General features: G+C 42.5%; 1 protein-coding gene across 1 annotated transcript; it reads right to left on the reverse strand.

Annotated features, from left to right (window-relative positions):
* Positions 1-3,452: 3,452 nt before the first annotated feature.
* tbxta (T-box transcription factor Ta) lies at positions 3,453-6,365 on the reverse strand (the record flags this gene model as incomplete). Its single annotated transcript, XM_080858980.1, has 8 exons — positions 3,453-3,717; positions 3,950-4,073; positions 4,383-4,556; positions 4,670-4,731; positions 4,957-5,018; positions 5,126-5,260; positions 5,556-5,820; positions 6,181-6,365. 8 exons carry the CDS (start codon positions 6,363-6,365, stop codon positions 3,453-3,455), a joined length of 1,272 nt encoding a protein of 423 aa, XP_080715106.1.
* Positions 6,366-15,000: the final 8,635 nt, after the last annotated feature.

The following is a 15,000-nucleotide window of genomic DNA, read 5'->3' on the forward strand; positions in this document are numbered from 1 at the left end:
TGTGCGTGTGCGTGTGCGTGTGTGTGTGTGTGTGCGTGTGTTTGTGTCTGTGTGTGTGCGTGTGTTTGTGTGTGTGTGTGTGTGTGTGTGTGTGTGTGTGTGTGCGTGTTTTTGTGTGTGTGTGTGTGTGTTTTAGGGACTTTCACTTAACTCAGGGTGAATGTGGAAACCCCAGAGAGGACCGCCACACGGGCCGGACTTTATGAGTTCTGGGCTTGAATCGGTCGACTTTTACTGAAAATAGTTTATTGTAAATGAATGAAGCTGAATTGACCTGTCTTGGATGGTACTGTTGTTGTTAAATTACTGTTGTTGTTGAGCAATCATCAAGGTTGTATCGTTTTCTCCTTATAAGAAGCAACAAACCTAAAAGCGAATATTAGATCCTGAAATAGAGAAAGGAAGATCCAAGATTGGAGAAAATAAATGGTAGGTGAGAAGTGACCTGAAGAAAGCAAGTGATTTAAAGCCTCGAGTGGTTTATAGGGGCCCCTCTCCCTTTTTAATTCTCTCCCTGGTGTGATGCTGTGTTCCACGGCTGCCGTTTAATATTGTGTTTCTCCTCTCTCCTTTTTTTGGATGACACGGAATTGGAAACGTGTGTGTGTGTGTGTGTGTGTGTGTTGGCCTTGTGTCACACCGTCCTGCAGATTTTAACGAAGCGCCGTGAGAGGTAGAGACGCCTCGCATGCGCTAACCTGGCGGCTCACTTCTCATAGCAGCTACACAACGCAGCCACATCATATTAGCACTGCGTGAACACGAGTCCACGGCTTCAATGCAGCGGCCCTTCAAAAGGCAGACTTGGTGTGTGAAGAGAGAAGATCTTTGCGCATAAATGTACAAATATTTTTGTTTTAAAAATAAACATTTTGTTTAAAAAAAATATCTTTTATCAAGAATGAGGTGTGTCAGAATTGGTTTGACAGCTTTAAGATGATAATTGAATAGAAGTAATATCCATTTAGGCTTGTTTTCTATTTTGGTTCAGGAACAAAGTCCTTTGTCAGAACAAGCTTTCTTACCTATTAAAAAAAATGAACTGTGTCTATGTGCTCACATTTTGATCTCATATAAACTTCACAATACAGCCTGTTCTAATTCACTCTGAATAGTTACTGACCCATATCATGAAGACTTGTCCAAGGATTTTACTGGATTTTAAAAGGGTGACTCCATGACAAAGCAGCAAGTTGATTGATTTACATCTATAAGAAGCTAATAATATTTTTAAATTTTCATTTTATTTCACATAGTAGTAATAAACTGTTCCAAAGATTTTACTGCATTGTAATTCAATTGTGTCATTACCAAGACGTTTGATATTGTGCAGGTAAGAAATCAAAATAACACTGCATTTCCTTTTGTGTTTAAAAGGTAGATTTTTGTCAAAATAACTTTTTTCAACTTCTAGTAAATTTGTCCAAGGCCTCAACTGCTTTTAAAAAATTGTCAAGTAGTTAAATAGTACATTTTCTGAGAAGCAAAGATATCTTTTCTCACCAAGCTAAACTTTTTATTTTATTTTTGTATGTGTACCTCTTTGCTTAAGAACAAAATGTAGTTTGACAAAGTAGGTTTATCTGTTTTGAAATACCTTGCAGACACTGTCACTGAACTCTGAATAGTTAAACGGACCAGACTGTTTTGCCCGTGTAAGTGTTTCCAAAAAGCACTTCTTTTGTGGTATGACGGTAAGTAAGTAAGTAAGTACGTAAGTAAAGTTTATTTTTAGAGCACATTTAAACGCAGCTTGCACTGACCAAAGTGCTGTACATAGTGCATTAGATATTGAAAGAATAAAAAAATAAGACAAGATAAAATGGAATAAACAAAATTAAATAGAATACACTAAATAAAATGGAATAAATCGACAGACAACACTTAATTACAGCCATAACAGGGTAAGACAATTAGGTGGTAGGTGCACTGGTCAAGCGTGCTCTAAAGGCAATACAACTGCCCAAGCGCTTGGACTGGAATTTGGACTTGGAATGTTTTTGGGAAAATAAGTTTCATGTTTTTGGGGAAGTTATGAAAGCTTCTGAGAAACTTCCACTAGGAGGATCGCTGTCTGTGTCATCAATTCCTCACCTTGTCCACACCAGTGTGTTGATATGATAATAATATCTAATACTGATGCATCTAACTCACCTCTTACCAGTGCTGCTCTCAGTATGCTGATGGTTGAAGCATTGTTCTCTGATATTCCCCTCGTGTGTGTTAAAAATCAAAATCTTTTAAACTTTATTGTTTAAATTTGAATAAGAGGAAAGGAAGATTCCATTTCCCACTTTCTTGCAGCTTTTATCTTTATTTGCTGATCTATTCCTCTCATTTTTAAATTACCCAAATAAGCTACCTCTCCCTCTATCATTCTGACATATCTTGCTCAATTTGCTTTTGCAATTTGTTCCATCATATCATTTAATGGAGTTAAAGACATTTCCCTTTAATGGACAGCACTTTACACACCTATGTATATCTCAAAAGAAGTTTTATTTGTACGAGATGTAATGGCCAAACATGGATTTTCTTGGCGTTGTCGTTGAGTCAGATCTCCATCTTACTAATGGATTTTAGGGACTTTCACAAAAAAGGACGCACAGAACGCTCCGGTTGTTTTTCTTAATTTATTATTAAAAATGACATAAATAAAACTCCAGTTGAGTCCAACAAATACAAATAGATAGATCTGTACATGTGTTTGGTTTCTTTGGTTTCTTTTTTTTTCTGTGTCTTTCCACTATCAGAAGACACTCAAGAGTGAACACATAAAGTAAGCATGTCACTTCTCATTGCCATCACACAGTCATTTCCTTAAGAGACACCTTCATATGGCCACCAGAGAATACAGAAATAATAATTATTTATTTACACATATACACAAACAGATCATCATGTCATCAAACTTTAGTTATAATAATAATAATACTAGTATTAATAACAATAATAATTATTATTTTAAATTGAACAAAAATGTAACAGTAGACAATTAAATGCCATCATTGGCCCAATGCTCAGGTTTGAGAGACCACTGCTTCTTTTATAGACCCTCCAAGTCTGAGTTTACTGAGTTCTGTCTCTAATGATTGTCTCACGCCAGGGTACGAATGTCAGGGCGCCGCCCGCCGTTGGGGACAACGACTGACAGGACACACCGGGCCGAGAAGAGACGTTGGCTTCGTTCTAATGCCCGGCTGGGTTTTAAGCCTTCCTGCTGTCCTGTTTCCAGCTGAAGCCTCCCAAAGCTCTGTGAAGCTGAAGAGCTAACGAGGTGAAGTCTGTTCAAACACAAGCCGATCCAGAGTCCCACCTCAGGCACGCCAGAGTCCTGACTGTGTATGGCCGGGTGATTTTGATTCCCTCTTCTTCATAACCAACTGAGGTTTGGTAAAACTGTTTGTCTGTTTGTTTGTTTGTTTGTCTGTTAATCACATAGCGTAGCATTCTCAGTAGCTCTGTGCAACCGGTGCCCAGGAGGCGGTGAGGCGGGCGATGGAGCTCTCGAACTGGGTGTCCCCCATGCCGCCATCGGTCAGGCCTGGGTCGTACATGGAGGCCGGAGAGGAGACGGGCAATGAGGAGGTGAGACCCGAGTAGGAGACGGAGGAGCCGCGCAGGAACTGAGACGTTAGGCCGCTGGGGATAGAACCCGACGTGGAACCGGACTGAGCGATGGTCGTCCCAGCAACCGACCACAGGCTAGGGTACTGGCTACGGATTGAGACAGAGAGGAAGAGTCAGTTAGCAAGGACTTTAAACTCAAAGCGTACTTTAGGATGAGAAAAAAATAAATTCTGAAGAGATCTACAGATTATTCTATACAGTATAAGGAAATTAAATGATAAAATTTCACTATACATACATATTTATATTCATCGCATTTGAGAAGTCATAGATTTTATAATGGAAATATTTATTTTAAATGCTGTATTGATAATCTTACCTGGTGTTGGAGGTGGTGTTGGTAGTGTGGGCCAGACCGCCCATTCCACCGGAGTTGGGGATCTGCAGTGCCGACCAGCTGTCATGGGTGCCAAGGCCTCCTGATGAGTTATCCATATATTGGTCTACAAAGACAAAGATACATTTGTTAAAAAAATTATAATAAAAAAAATACATTCATTAGAATATATATTGCTAGAAAAACTGAATGCCAGACTAATGTTTGGGTATTTATATTATTCCTCATTTGTTTTCAATTTTGGATCATTAACAAAAGCAAACTAAAGAGTTATTATAACAGTTATTTATCTACTTATACTCAAGTGTAACTACTACAAAAGCCCTTCTGTAACTACCACTGTGACTCCAACACCTCTGTAACAATAAGCCCTGTGTCTCACAGTGCTGTAAGGAAACCTCAGGTCAGGCCTTACTTGTGGCGTTGGTTCTGTGGGGGTAGTGGCTGGGGTATGGTGCCGCCCGGTGGTTCCTCAGGCTGGAGTAGCGCTCACAGTATGACCCCGACGAGTGGCCCCCGGTCCCGGTGAACTGGGGAGGGCTGCTATTGGGACAGATGGGACCGTTGCTGGGCAGGAACCAACCGCCAACTACGCAGGGGAAAGGAAACAGAGAGAGGTTGTTATTATATGTGGCAGCCATGTTGGAAGGCGAGCTGAATAGCTGCTGACATGATCTCCTGAAGCTTTAGGAGGAGACTTACGTTGTGAATAGCCGCCCTGCTGGTTGTCTGAGCCGTGGTCGGGAACGTCCTTGTGATCACTTCTACTTTTCAAAAAAGAAAAAGTAAAATTCACACCTCTGTTTCACTTTAGACTGCATAGACATTCACAGTAATCTGGATTAACATAAATTGGCTAAAGAACACTACACATCTATAGGTCAGTTTATAATGTCCTTATAGTGTATGATAGTGTGGTATGCTTATAGGAAATAGTTTGGTCTGTTTTGCCACTCGAAAGACACTTCAGTAACTGAGTTGTTGTTTACCTCTCTTTAGCATCCAGGAAGGCCTTGGCAAAGGGGTTGTGTTTGATCTTCAGAGCTGTGATCTAAGGAGAGAGAGAGGAAATGATAGTAAGCCATCAGGCCCCACTTGTTCCCTGGAGATTTAGGTAGTCAAAGCTCTGTTTGCAGTGCTAATGAAGGAAACACTCACCTCCTCGTTCTGATATGCGGTGACAGCAATGAACTGGGTTGCAGGGAAAGACTGGCTGCTGATCATCTTCTGAATGCCACCAACTTTTACGATGTGTAATCTGGGCTCATACTTGTGTAAGGAGTTCAGCATAATCTGAAAAAAAAACATCCATTCAGATTAACATTAAATTGAACCCAATATACAGAAGTGTCCTTGTCATGTACAGAACATAATTGAGACTGTGCAAAATGTTGATGACTAACTGTACTCATTTTGCATACATTATAAAGAAAACTGCTTCAAAAGCGTCCTCAACCACAGCCAGCAATAAAGTTCTTTGTGACAATGTTTGTATTTTGTTGAAACTATTCATCTGATACCAACAAAAGAACCCAAGAGAGCTGCCAATCTAAATAAACTTGTAAAAAATGTAGTAAATGATTTTTACCTGGCCACCTCCATTGAGTTTGTTGGACAGTTTGACTTTACTGAAGGAGACAGGCGCTTTCATCCAATGCGCACCGAAATTCGGCGAGTCTGGATGGATGTAGACGCAACTGGGGCTCTGGGGCTCGGGCTTGCCGCCGGGTACCCACTCGCCATTCACGTACTTCCAGCGGTTGTTGTCCGCAGCGACGAAGTCAAGCAGAACGGAGTACATGGCGTTGGGATCTAGGCCCGAGAGGTTAGCGCGCAGAACTGGAAACATCCGCCTGAATAATAAAACATGAGGTTAGTTTGGTTGAAAGACAGCTGATTTAACAGAGTACCGCGAATGTAATAGCCTACTCAGTTTAGGCTTCTGTCAAGCCAATGCTTTTGGCATGCAGTGTGTAAAGCATGACTTCCAGGCCTATGTTGTCGTATAGAGGTTGTTCAACCGCCATTCTCTTAATATATTGATCGGTTCATCTGGGAAATACATCTCTACGTGTAGTTCGCGTTAGAACTTCAAAAAGACACATAATAGAAGTGATAAGGACTAACAGACGTTTTAGGCCTAAAATGTGACCGCAAGGTTAGGAGTAGCTAGGACATAGCAGAACTGCCCCATAGAAGAAAAAACAACATACCTTCCAGTTTTTGTTACGATCATCTCGTTGGTTAGTTCTTTGAACTTTCCCCACAGGTCTGCATCCTCTAGCTCGAGTTTAATATCCCGCTCTGAAGCATCGCCCTTCTCACTGCCTTTCTGAAACTCGGTCTCCACCGCGCTGAGCAGATGATCCAGACGTTGGTCGGGGTTGGAAGAAGTCATAGTTCCTGAGAATAATCTGTCACAAGTCCGATTGCAAACCACGGCTACCACGGTCCTCTGACGATTTGATGTGTGTGAGGCAACCAGGTTTTTTGACAACGAAGTTGGTGTCCCGCGGTTTTAAAAGCCCACCAAAAGACCACATGCTATTAGTAGGCGTGATTAGCACGCTAACCACGCCCACACGGCCTATTAGTGCGCAATATTGTTTCTTCAATAGGGTAAACAGATATTGATTCACTGTATCGACTATTTAGGCCTAGATCTTTGGTGGTGGAAATCTTTTCGGAGAAAATCATTGGATCTATTTACCAATTTTATAAATTTGTATTAGACTGGCCGATATGTTTTTTGTTTTAATGATCACTAATACTTCAAAACAATTCTTTAATTATGCATCTTCTAAACAGCGTAGACATATTTTGACCATTTTCATTTTATTTGGTTTGATCACGTGTGGGACAAAATTGAAACAGAAACAAATGTAATTTAAAGTTTTTGGGCTTGTATAAAGAAAAGTCTTTAATATGGCCGCAATTTCAAATTCGCTAATGAGTAATGATACAAATTGATATATGTAAAATAAAGTTTCCTTTAGGACTAGCCTACACAAGATTTGGCCTGCCCATACATCTGAGTAAAAAAAATCTCCTATCCCAAATCTTCTTCGCACGAAAACGGAGGAAGGCCGTCTGCCAGCCCAGAGCCCTTTGAACTCAGTTGTATATTTGCGAGTAATGCTAATCTTTTGTTGTCTCAAATACACAAGTGAGAAGTCTTGTGCTTACTAAGGACGGGCCGTTAGGTAGCGGCGATTGCCGCGTCCTGTGTTCCTGCGGAAAGCGTGGATGGTCTCGAGGTGATATGTACTTTTCCATAATGGGCCCGACTACCTTCGCACAGATACGCTGTCACTTTCCTCGCATGTGACAAGAAACGTGTTATTACAGCTAGTTCATAATGGTACCACATTATCAAATCGACTTACCAACAACGTATTAAACAGCTTAGCCGTTTTCACACAGTCTAAAGTATTAAATATTTTCTCGTCTAAGTGGATCAAGTGCTCAAGGCCAATCTGCTTGTTAAAGCTGTAGGTGTGGTGTGAGCAAGGCTACTGGATATAAGTCTACCTTCCAAAGATTACCTAGAGTTCTTCAGTTAAACATCATATGACTTTGATTTTATTAGTTGGAACTTCTACTTTAGTTGTGGGACAATCTTCAAAGGAAAATTAAGATATATAAAAGAAATATGCCAAGACTAGCAGCGTGCTTTCTGTCAGGTACATGACTTTACAGTAAAGTAACCAACTGTTTGTTATTGGTAAATCAAATTTTTTAATTTTTCAAGTTGGTCTACCATCAGGGACGTGTTTAACTAAAACATTCTGTCTATTTTGAACACAAAAATAGTACCAAATGAGCTTAAATGTTTGTGTATTTGTCTATGGGATAAACTCTCTTTCTCTTGCTCTCTCTCTCTCTCTGTCCCTGTGATGGACTTGGAGTTGAGAGGAGTCTGTGGAATATACTCTTTTTCTTTCTCTCTCTCTCTCTCTCTCTCGCTCTCTCTCTCTCTCTCTCTCGCTCTGTACCGGTGATGGACTTGGAGTTGAGAGGAGTCTGTGGAATATACTCTTTTTCTTTCTTTCTTTCTTTCTCTCTATTTCTCTCTCTCTCTCTCTCGCTCTGTCCCTGTGATGGACTTGGAGTTGAGAGGAGTCTGCGGAGCGTGACTCTCGTTTCCTGCTGCCCATCCTCCTTCCCTCAGGTCCCCCTAGGTTTCCCTGGGCCGTAAATGCTAAGATGGTCCCTCACACCTTTACATCCCCTGTATTAAGATGACTCTTTCTTCTCGTCCTGTAAGAGGCTGCCAGAGGACATCTCTCTCCTGTAATGCCCCAGCTAATGCGCCACCCCCCCCCCCCCCCCCCCCCCCCCAGGCCGTCTCTTCCCCAGCTAAACCCCAAGCCTTACTCAAAGACTACTCGGCCATCTAACCCAGCGATGCAGCTTACAAACAGCAGTAGGTAAGACCTGTAGTCTAAACATCTTGAAGAATCTCTGGATAGTAGGACATATATTGCCTTCACAGTGTGTACTATTTGTATATATTATCCATATGATGACTTTGCTTGAGAGCCATTAACAGCTAGAACCAAATGTTCTGTATGTACTGTATAGACATACTAAGCTGGTTCTGATATAAATGAAAAAAAAAAAACCTAATTCAAGATGAATAAATTAGGGGTTTCCCTTCCCTACTTGCTTCCTGTCTGTTGTAGGCCCCACAGCTATACTGAAGGACTGGAGCTGTTTTACACAGCACCTATGGTTCGTCTTTTAGAGTAAGGTAACAGCACCCCAAGAAGCACATGTAGAGATGATAAAAATGTATACTTTTCCAGCAATATTTGAACCAGAAGTCTCGGCTGAATGAATGACTGTTCACATATCTGTATGTGCTTTCCTTGCACTGAAAACAGAGCCCTGACACAACTTGTTCCTTGCCCAGGTGAAACTAAGCACATAAGCGTTTGTCACAATAAAACACTGGGGAGGGTTTCCAGTTACGGGGTCTCTTAGTGTTTTACGAAGACTTGAAAGGTATACCGTACTAAAGTTGTTTACTTGTCTACATGTGTTTCCCAAACCATGTCCCAAGAGTTCCTCTAAGAGAAGCCTTCCTACGGATACCTGAAGAGGCTGAATCAGTTTCTGGCATCGATTTTTGTCATTCATGTAGGTTTGAGCATGCATGAGAAATACTATGCAAGTCAAAATAAAAAGGTTCTCAAATAAGGACGGCTGTAGTCTAGATGTAATCCTAGATTTGTATTCGCGAGGTATTAAAAATGATTTATTTATAAAGATGTTTTTGCTTTTTATTTAATAAAGCACAAAATGTAATGCAACTCATCTTTGGGTCTCAAATCGCAGTCAGTGCAAACACCCGGACACTTAACACAACATTTATAGGCTCTCAAACATTTATTTGATCTGAAAACTGTGTTGAGGTATAGCTAAGAGTGCTCCAGACCAACCTTACTAAATTACCTCTCACAGAAGGTTATACCTTAGCTGAGGACACACCTCGACGCGTTAACGTACAGTCTAAGGTCAAACTTACAAATGACAAAGAATTAGAAAAGCCAAACGTCGACCACTAAACCACCACTTCATCCCTAGTCTTCACCCTTCCCTCAATCTATCTTCTGTGTCTTTTCTGCATACTAGTCAGCCTCTCTGTGTGTGTGTCCCAGGCCTGCGTCCAACATACACACACACACACACACACACACACACACACACACACACACACACACACACACACACACACACACACACACACACACAACACACACACACACACACACACACACACACACACACACACACACACACACACACACACACACACACACACACACACACACACACACACACAAACACACACACATACACACACACACACACACACACACACACACACACACAAATGCCTGCGTCCAGTGAGTGTGCGGTGGTGACGTGAGGGTTAAGTCATCCTAGTGCACTCTGGCTTCAGCGTAGTCTCACCCGGGTGAGAAATATTACAGAGGCCTGGTGGGCCACAAAGGGCACAGTTATAAGCCTAAGCATATTTTCCAGCAGAGCTCTTCCCCCAGTCTAAGTAAGTCAACAAGAGAGGTGGATGAGTCAGCCATGGGAAGAAGAGGCAAAGTACACACACAGGAGTACACGCACGCACACACACACACACACACACATATTAGTAAACACACAGGAGGACACACATACACACACACACACACATTAGTACACACACAGGAGACACACCTACACACACACATATATTAGTACACACTCACACTGGAGTGCACACATGCACACACACACACACTCAAGTAGACACAAATACGCACTCAAATATATACAGACAAAAAGGCATGTAAACGCACCCACAAACATACAAAAACGCACACACACACATACACACACACACACATATGAATGCTTTTATAAACTCATAAACATGTAAAGATAAAGAAAAATCAGAAATTTTATCTCAGGTGTGTCAAACCCTGTGCATTTTATATATGACTCTCATTGCATTTACACTCTTATCAGAGGTAGTCTCTGTTGTGCCACAAGAGGAGGAGAAGAGAATGCTTATTACCAAACAGTAGTAAAAGTGTTTGGAAGTTTCTGGCATTTTGGTTTCTACCGGAGGAGAGGGCATTGTATTTCTATATCACTTTGTGAGCGTGTAACCACAACGCAACAGCGCAGTCAATGGAAATCAGAAAAGGTGTTTCCTTAGCAGCAATGCTAATGTGAAAACAGACCATAGCTGGTTCCTTTGCCTCTGTCCCCCACCTCCCAAAAAAAACCTTCCCTGCCTAACCCCTACCCCCACCCCTAACACCTTGCCCCCGCCCCCCCCAGTCTGATGTGGATTCAATCCTGAGATGCGTCTGTCACTGTTGCGTTTCCACTTCAAGTTCAGGAAATCTAAACTTTCCTCTCCTAATCACCCGGCCTTTTGAAAAGGATAAAAAGAATTAGCAGGGACAGTAATTGCCCCCCTTCTTCTCAACAGCCCCCCTCCCTGATTGGGCAACCCCCCCTCCTCTTGGGACAAGGACCTTTGCAATGCAAATAGAGGAGCTGAGATCCTTGGCACTGGTGACTGTAATGGGTTCTAGCCTGCAGGGATAGACAGGGCCGTAACCAAGAACCTCACCACACATGCTGAAGAGAGCGGCAGACGTGGGAAGATCTATATGATGCATGTGGCTTGATGAATAGTCACAAAAACACATAGATAAATACATACATTCACACGTAGATGGTTAAAAATATATCCGGTTATTGTTTAGAGAGCGTGTTGTATCCGTGGCAGTCTAATCCACGGTATTGGTTTGTTGTGCAGCATCTGTTACTGGTTGGCATAGATACCGCAGAGTTTGTCCTCCACTTTGGTCATAGGTGTGAGAATCCCTCGGGTCGTGTACTGAGCTGACTCCTCGGTTTACTGGTCGTTTTAAGGTTTGTGGTCTCCTCAACATGGAGTACATGATCATGGTGGTTGCACTGATTCAGTGGCATATCACTAAATGTGTTAATGTGGATATCATCACTGAGAACCCCAGATGGATATGGCATGTCAGTGTCAGAAAGGGGGATACGGTCAATTTGGGTTCATCACTGCTTTCAGATATAGGCACTTTGCATGTGTATTTGTTAGGTTAGATTTCATACATTGAGTAATTCCTACATTGTTTAAAAAAATGAATGTGGTGCAATTTTGGCACCCTCGTCTCAAAGAGAGTCTCTTCCTTTAGTGTTTGTGTAGGCATGCTGTGAGCATGCTGTATTTGTGTGCACATGTGTGTGTGTGTGTGTGTTTGTTTGTAGGTTTCGTGTTGTCGGGTGTAAATTTGTGCAGCTGAGGCCAGCAGACACCGTAGTGTGAGAAAACATTATTAAGTCCCTTACGCTCAGGTCTGCCAGCTGCATCATCATCTCCATCTATCTCTTTCTTTCTTTCTCTCTCTCTTTCATTCTCTCTCTCTCTCTCTCTCTCATTCTCTCTCTCTCTCCTTCTCTTTCATTTATAGATACAATGCGAAAAGAGCAGGCAGGTACTGGTCTTCTACAACCATGGACTCTTATCTTTTGATTTTCTGCAATGCACATACACACACCCACACAGGCACGTACACACACACACACACACACACACACACACACACACACACACACACAACCATGTGTCATGGTTATTTCTTAAATACATTCCCATAGCTGAGATGCTGTGTTCATCATCATTAATAACTAGAAACTAGTAACTAATATGCCTATGTGTCAGTGTGACACAGGCAGACACGTGTGATGTTAGGCAGCTGACACAGGAGCTGCTCTGGGAGGCTGAGTCTGGGGCAAACACAGATGGGGCAGTAGATGGATGCAACAGGGGCTACTGTAGGACGCACACACACACACACACACACACACACACACACACACACACACACACACACACACACACACTTTCCTGGGAGCCATGTTGACATAATATCAGGGGATATGTGCTCACAGTGTGAGAATACCACTCATCTCCTTCCACTGACTAATATCACTTCCTGGAAGCCATAGCTCACAGTAATACTGGCTTAGGTTTATAACGGGCTCATGGTGTTGTTCTTTTCAACTAAAATATCCATTGATTTGGCATGTGTTAGAAGTTTGCTGTGAAGTCAAGCAACCTTGTTTTGTTACAAACACAAACACCAGTTTTCGCACATTTTTATTGTTCGAATGTTCAAGCGGTTGCATACAGGATGAAGCGGCTGTCCTGAGCGTCCCTGTGTCTGATGTTTGTGTCAGCATGATTTCTTCCCTATGTCATTGTTATTAATAATGACATTGTAACAATCTTCCAGTAATGGTTTTGTCATGGGATGAAATGATTAGTCACAGACAGGCATCACTGTCAGCTGTGTCCCGGCTGTAGAGTCACCACAGCAGATTTGAAAAGCTTCCAGGAGTGAATCATCTTTGATTATTTACAACAAAAAAAGCTCTTCTTCATGTCACTGACTGTCGAAAGAACTTAGTGTTGTTAGGCATTTGATTGTTTGAAACACTTCCCCCTTTTGTACCCTTTTGCAGTTTTAAGGCCCATGTGATGCCAGGTCATCAGACGGACTACAGCCGTGTGCCTGCGCTCCCAGAGGGCTCCCACACACACACACACACACACACACACACACACACACACACACACACACACACACACACACACACACACACACACACACACACACACACACACACACACACACACACACACACACACACACACACGCTCCCAGAGGGCTCCCACAGACACTGGGGGCAGAGGCCATCCTGTCTGCCAGCAGCAGAGGAGTCTAGGGTGAGTTGGGGGAGTTAAAGGTTCCTTTTTTTTTTGGGTGGGTTGGGGGGGTGGGGGGGTGTTGACCGTAAATTGGAAGTAAACAAAGGGGGCAGGGCCAGAGCAGTCCCCTTTTTACTGCCTTCCCACGCCAGCCGTGCCTCACTGAGAAGTGTTACCTGCAGAGCCCCCCCCACCCCCCCCCCCCCCAATCCCCTCCAACTCTGAGCCTGGTCTAGGGCTATGGGTCTATGGGTCTGCTACCCCCTGCCACTGTGCCACATCTAATCTGACAAGTGCTGCTGCAGCCCAGGTGTACAAACAGTAAACCTCAGGCCCCAGATCAAAGCCTCTCATTAAAGCACAATAGGCACAGCCCCCTAATTCGGCATTTTACCATGGCTGAGTGTGACACCCCGCACCCCCCCCACCCCCAAACCCCTTACTGGACATGTGTGACAGCGCCCCCTATCGGAGTCATTCTTCTTACAGATGTTGATATCACTGCAGTAATGGTGATTCCAGTGATGTGATGTCAGTTTTAAGCACTGTTTAGCCTTCATTGAATGTGTATGTGTTCATTTGATGCTGTTCTTCATCGATGCTGTTCTTCATTCTTCAACTGCTTTTTCGTTGTAATGGCTATGATAAGGTTGTGTTTGAAGTATTACATGAATACTTCTGTCAAAGTCCTGAATCTGATCTACCATCAGCATCCACAGGCAACAGTCCACTCACATGCGCGGTAATCTAGCCTGCTCCCAACACTGCCCCCAGTGGACAATAATGTATACTACAGAGGAATAGATTGGCCAAAATTTAAAATATATCTGGCTATGGGAATGTGCAGTCTGATTAGCACAGTGGTGTGATCTGTCACAACATGCATCCATAACATACGATAATGATTCATATCCACACGGCTCTCTCAAACCCATTGCTCCGATGTCTGGAAGTGTTTTTGTCTTGGATTAATTTCCACAGGACGTTCACACTGAGGTGTGTAAGGTAAGAGCAGCTCCGAATCTGATGGAAAGCAACTAAACATAGAGCATCGAATGCACTTGGCCTCATGGCTGATACAACCCACCGGTGAATCAGACAGTGAGATTCATACGGCAGCCACATTGCATATAAGTGTGAGAATGATGGTGTGTGTGTGTGTGTGTGTGTGTGTGTGTGGGTGTGTGTGTGTGTGTGTGTGTGTGTGTGGGTGTGCACACACTTCCAAGCATGGTTATATTAAAGTACTGACTGGAACGAACCCCATGTTACTCTGAGAAACAGAACAGCCATGTAATGAAAATGTAAATAGTTAATTTAGAGTCTATTACACATTTGTGTTTGATATAGCCTGTTTGTGGGAAATTCATTGTTTTAAAACAAGCTTATCAGCATACTGAGTTTCACATGATAATATTAAAATGTTTTCTTTTTAATTCTGATAGAGTTGCTTACATTAAAAAGAATAATTGATCAATTATCCCAAATAGCCATGTTCACACAATGTAATTTTCTTAAAATAATAATATTTTTTTTGTCTAACAGCACCCCTTATATCTATAGAACTTCATCTGTAAGTTGCCCCACACAACTACCCAGTGGTGTTGTGGTCCCTGGAGAAGTGAGTATACTCTTTATTTTTTTTAAGCAGCCAATACAGTACAGGATAAACGCCCTGTTTTAAGAAGTGGGTATGCGCAATGCTGAC

Source organism: Sprattus sprattus (assembly GCF_963457725.1).
Source record: "Sprattus sprattus genome assembly, chromosome: 20".
NCBI lineage: Eukaryota > Metazoa > Chordata > Actinopteri > Clupeiformes > Clupeidae > Sprattus > Sprattus sprattus.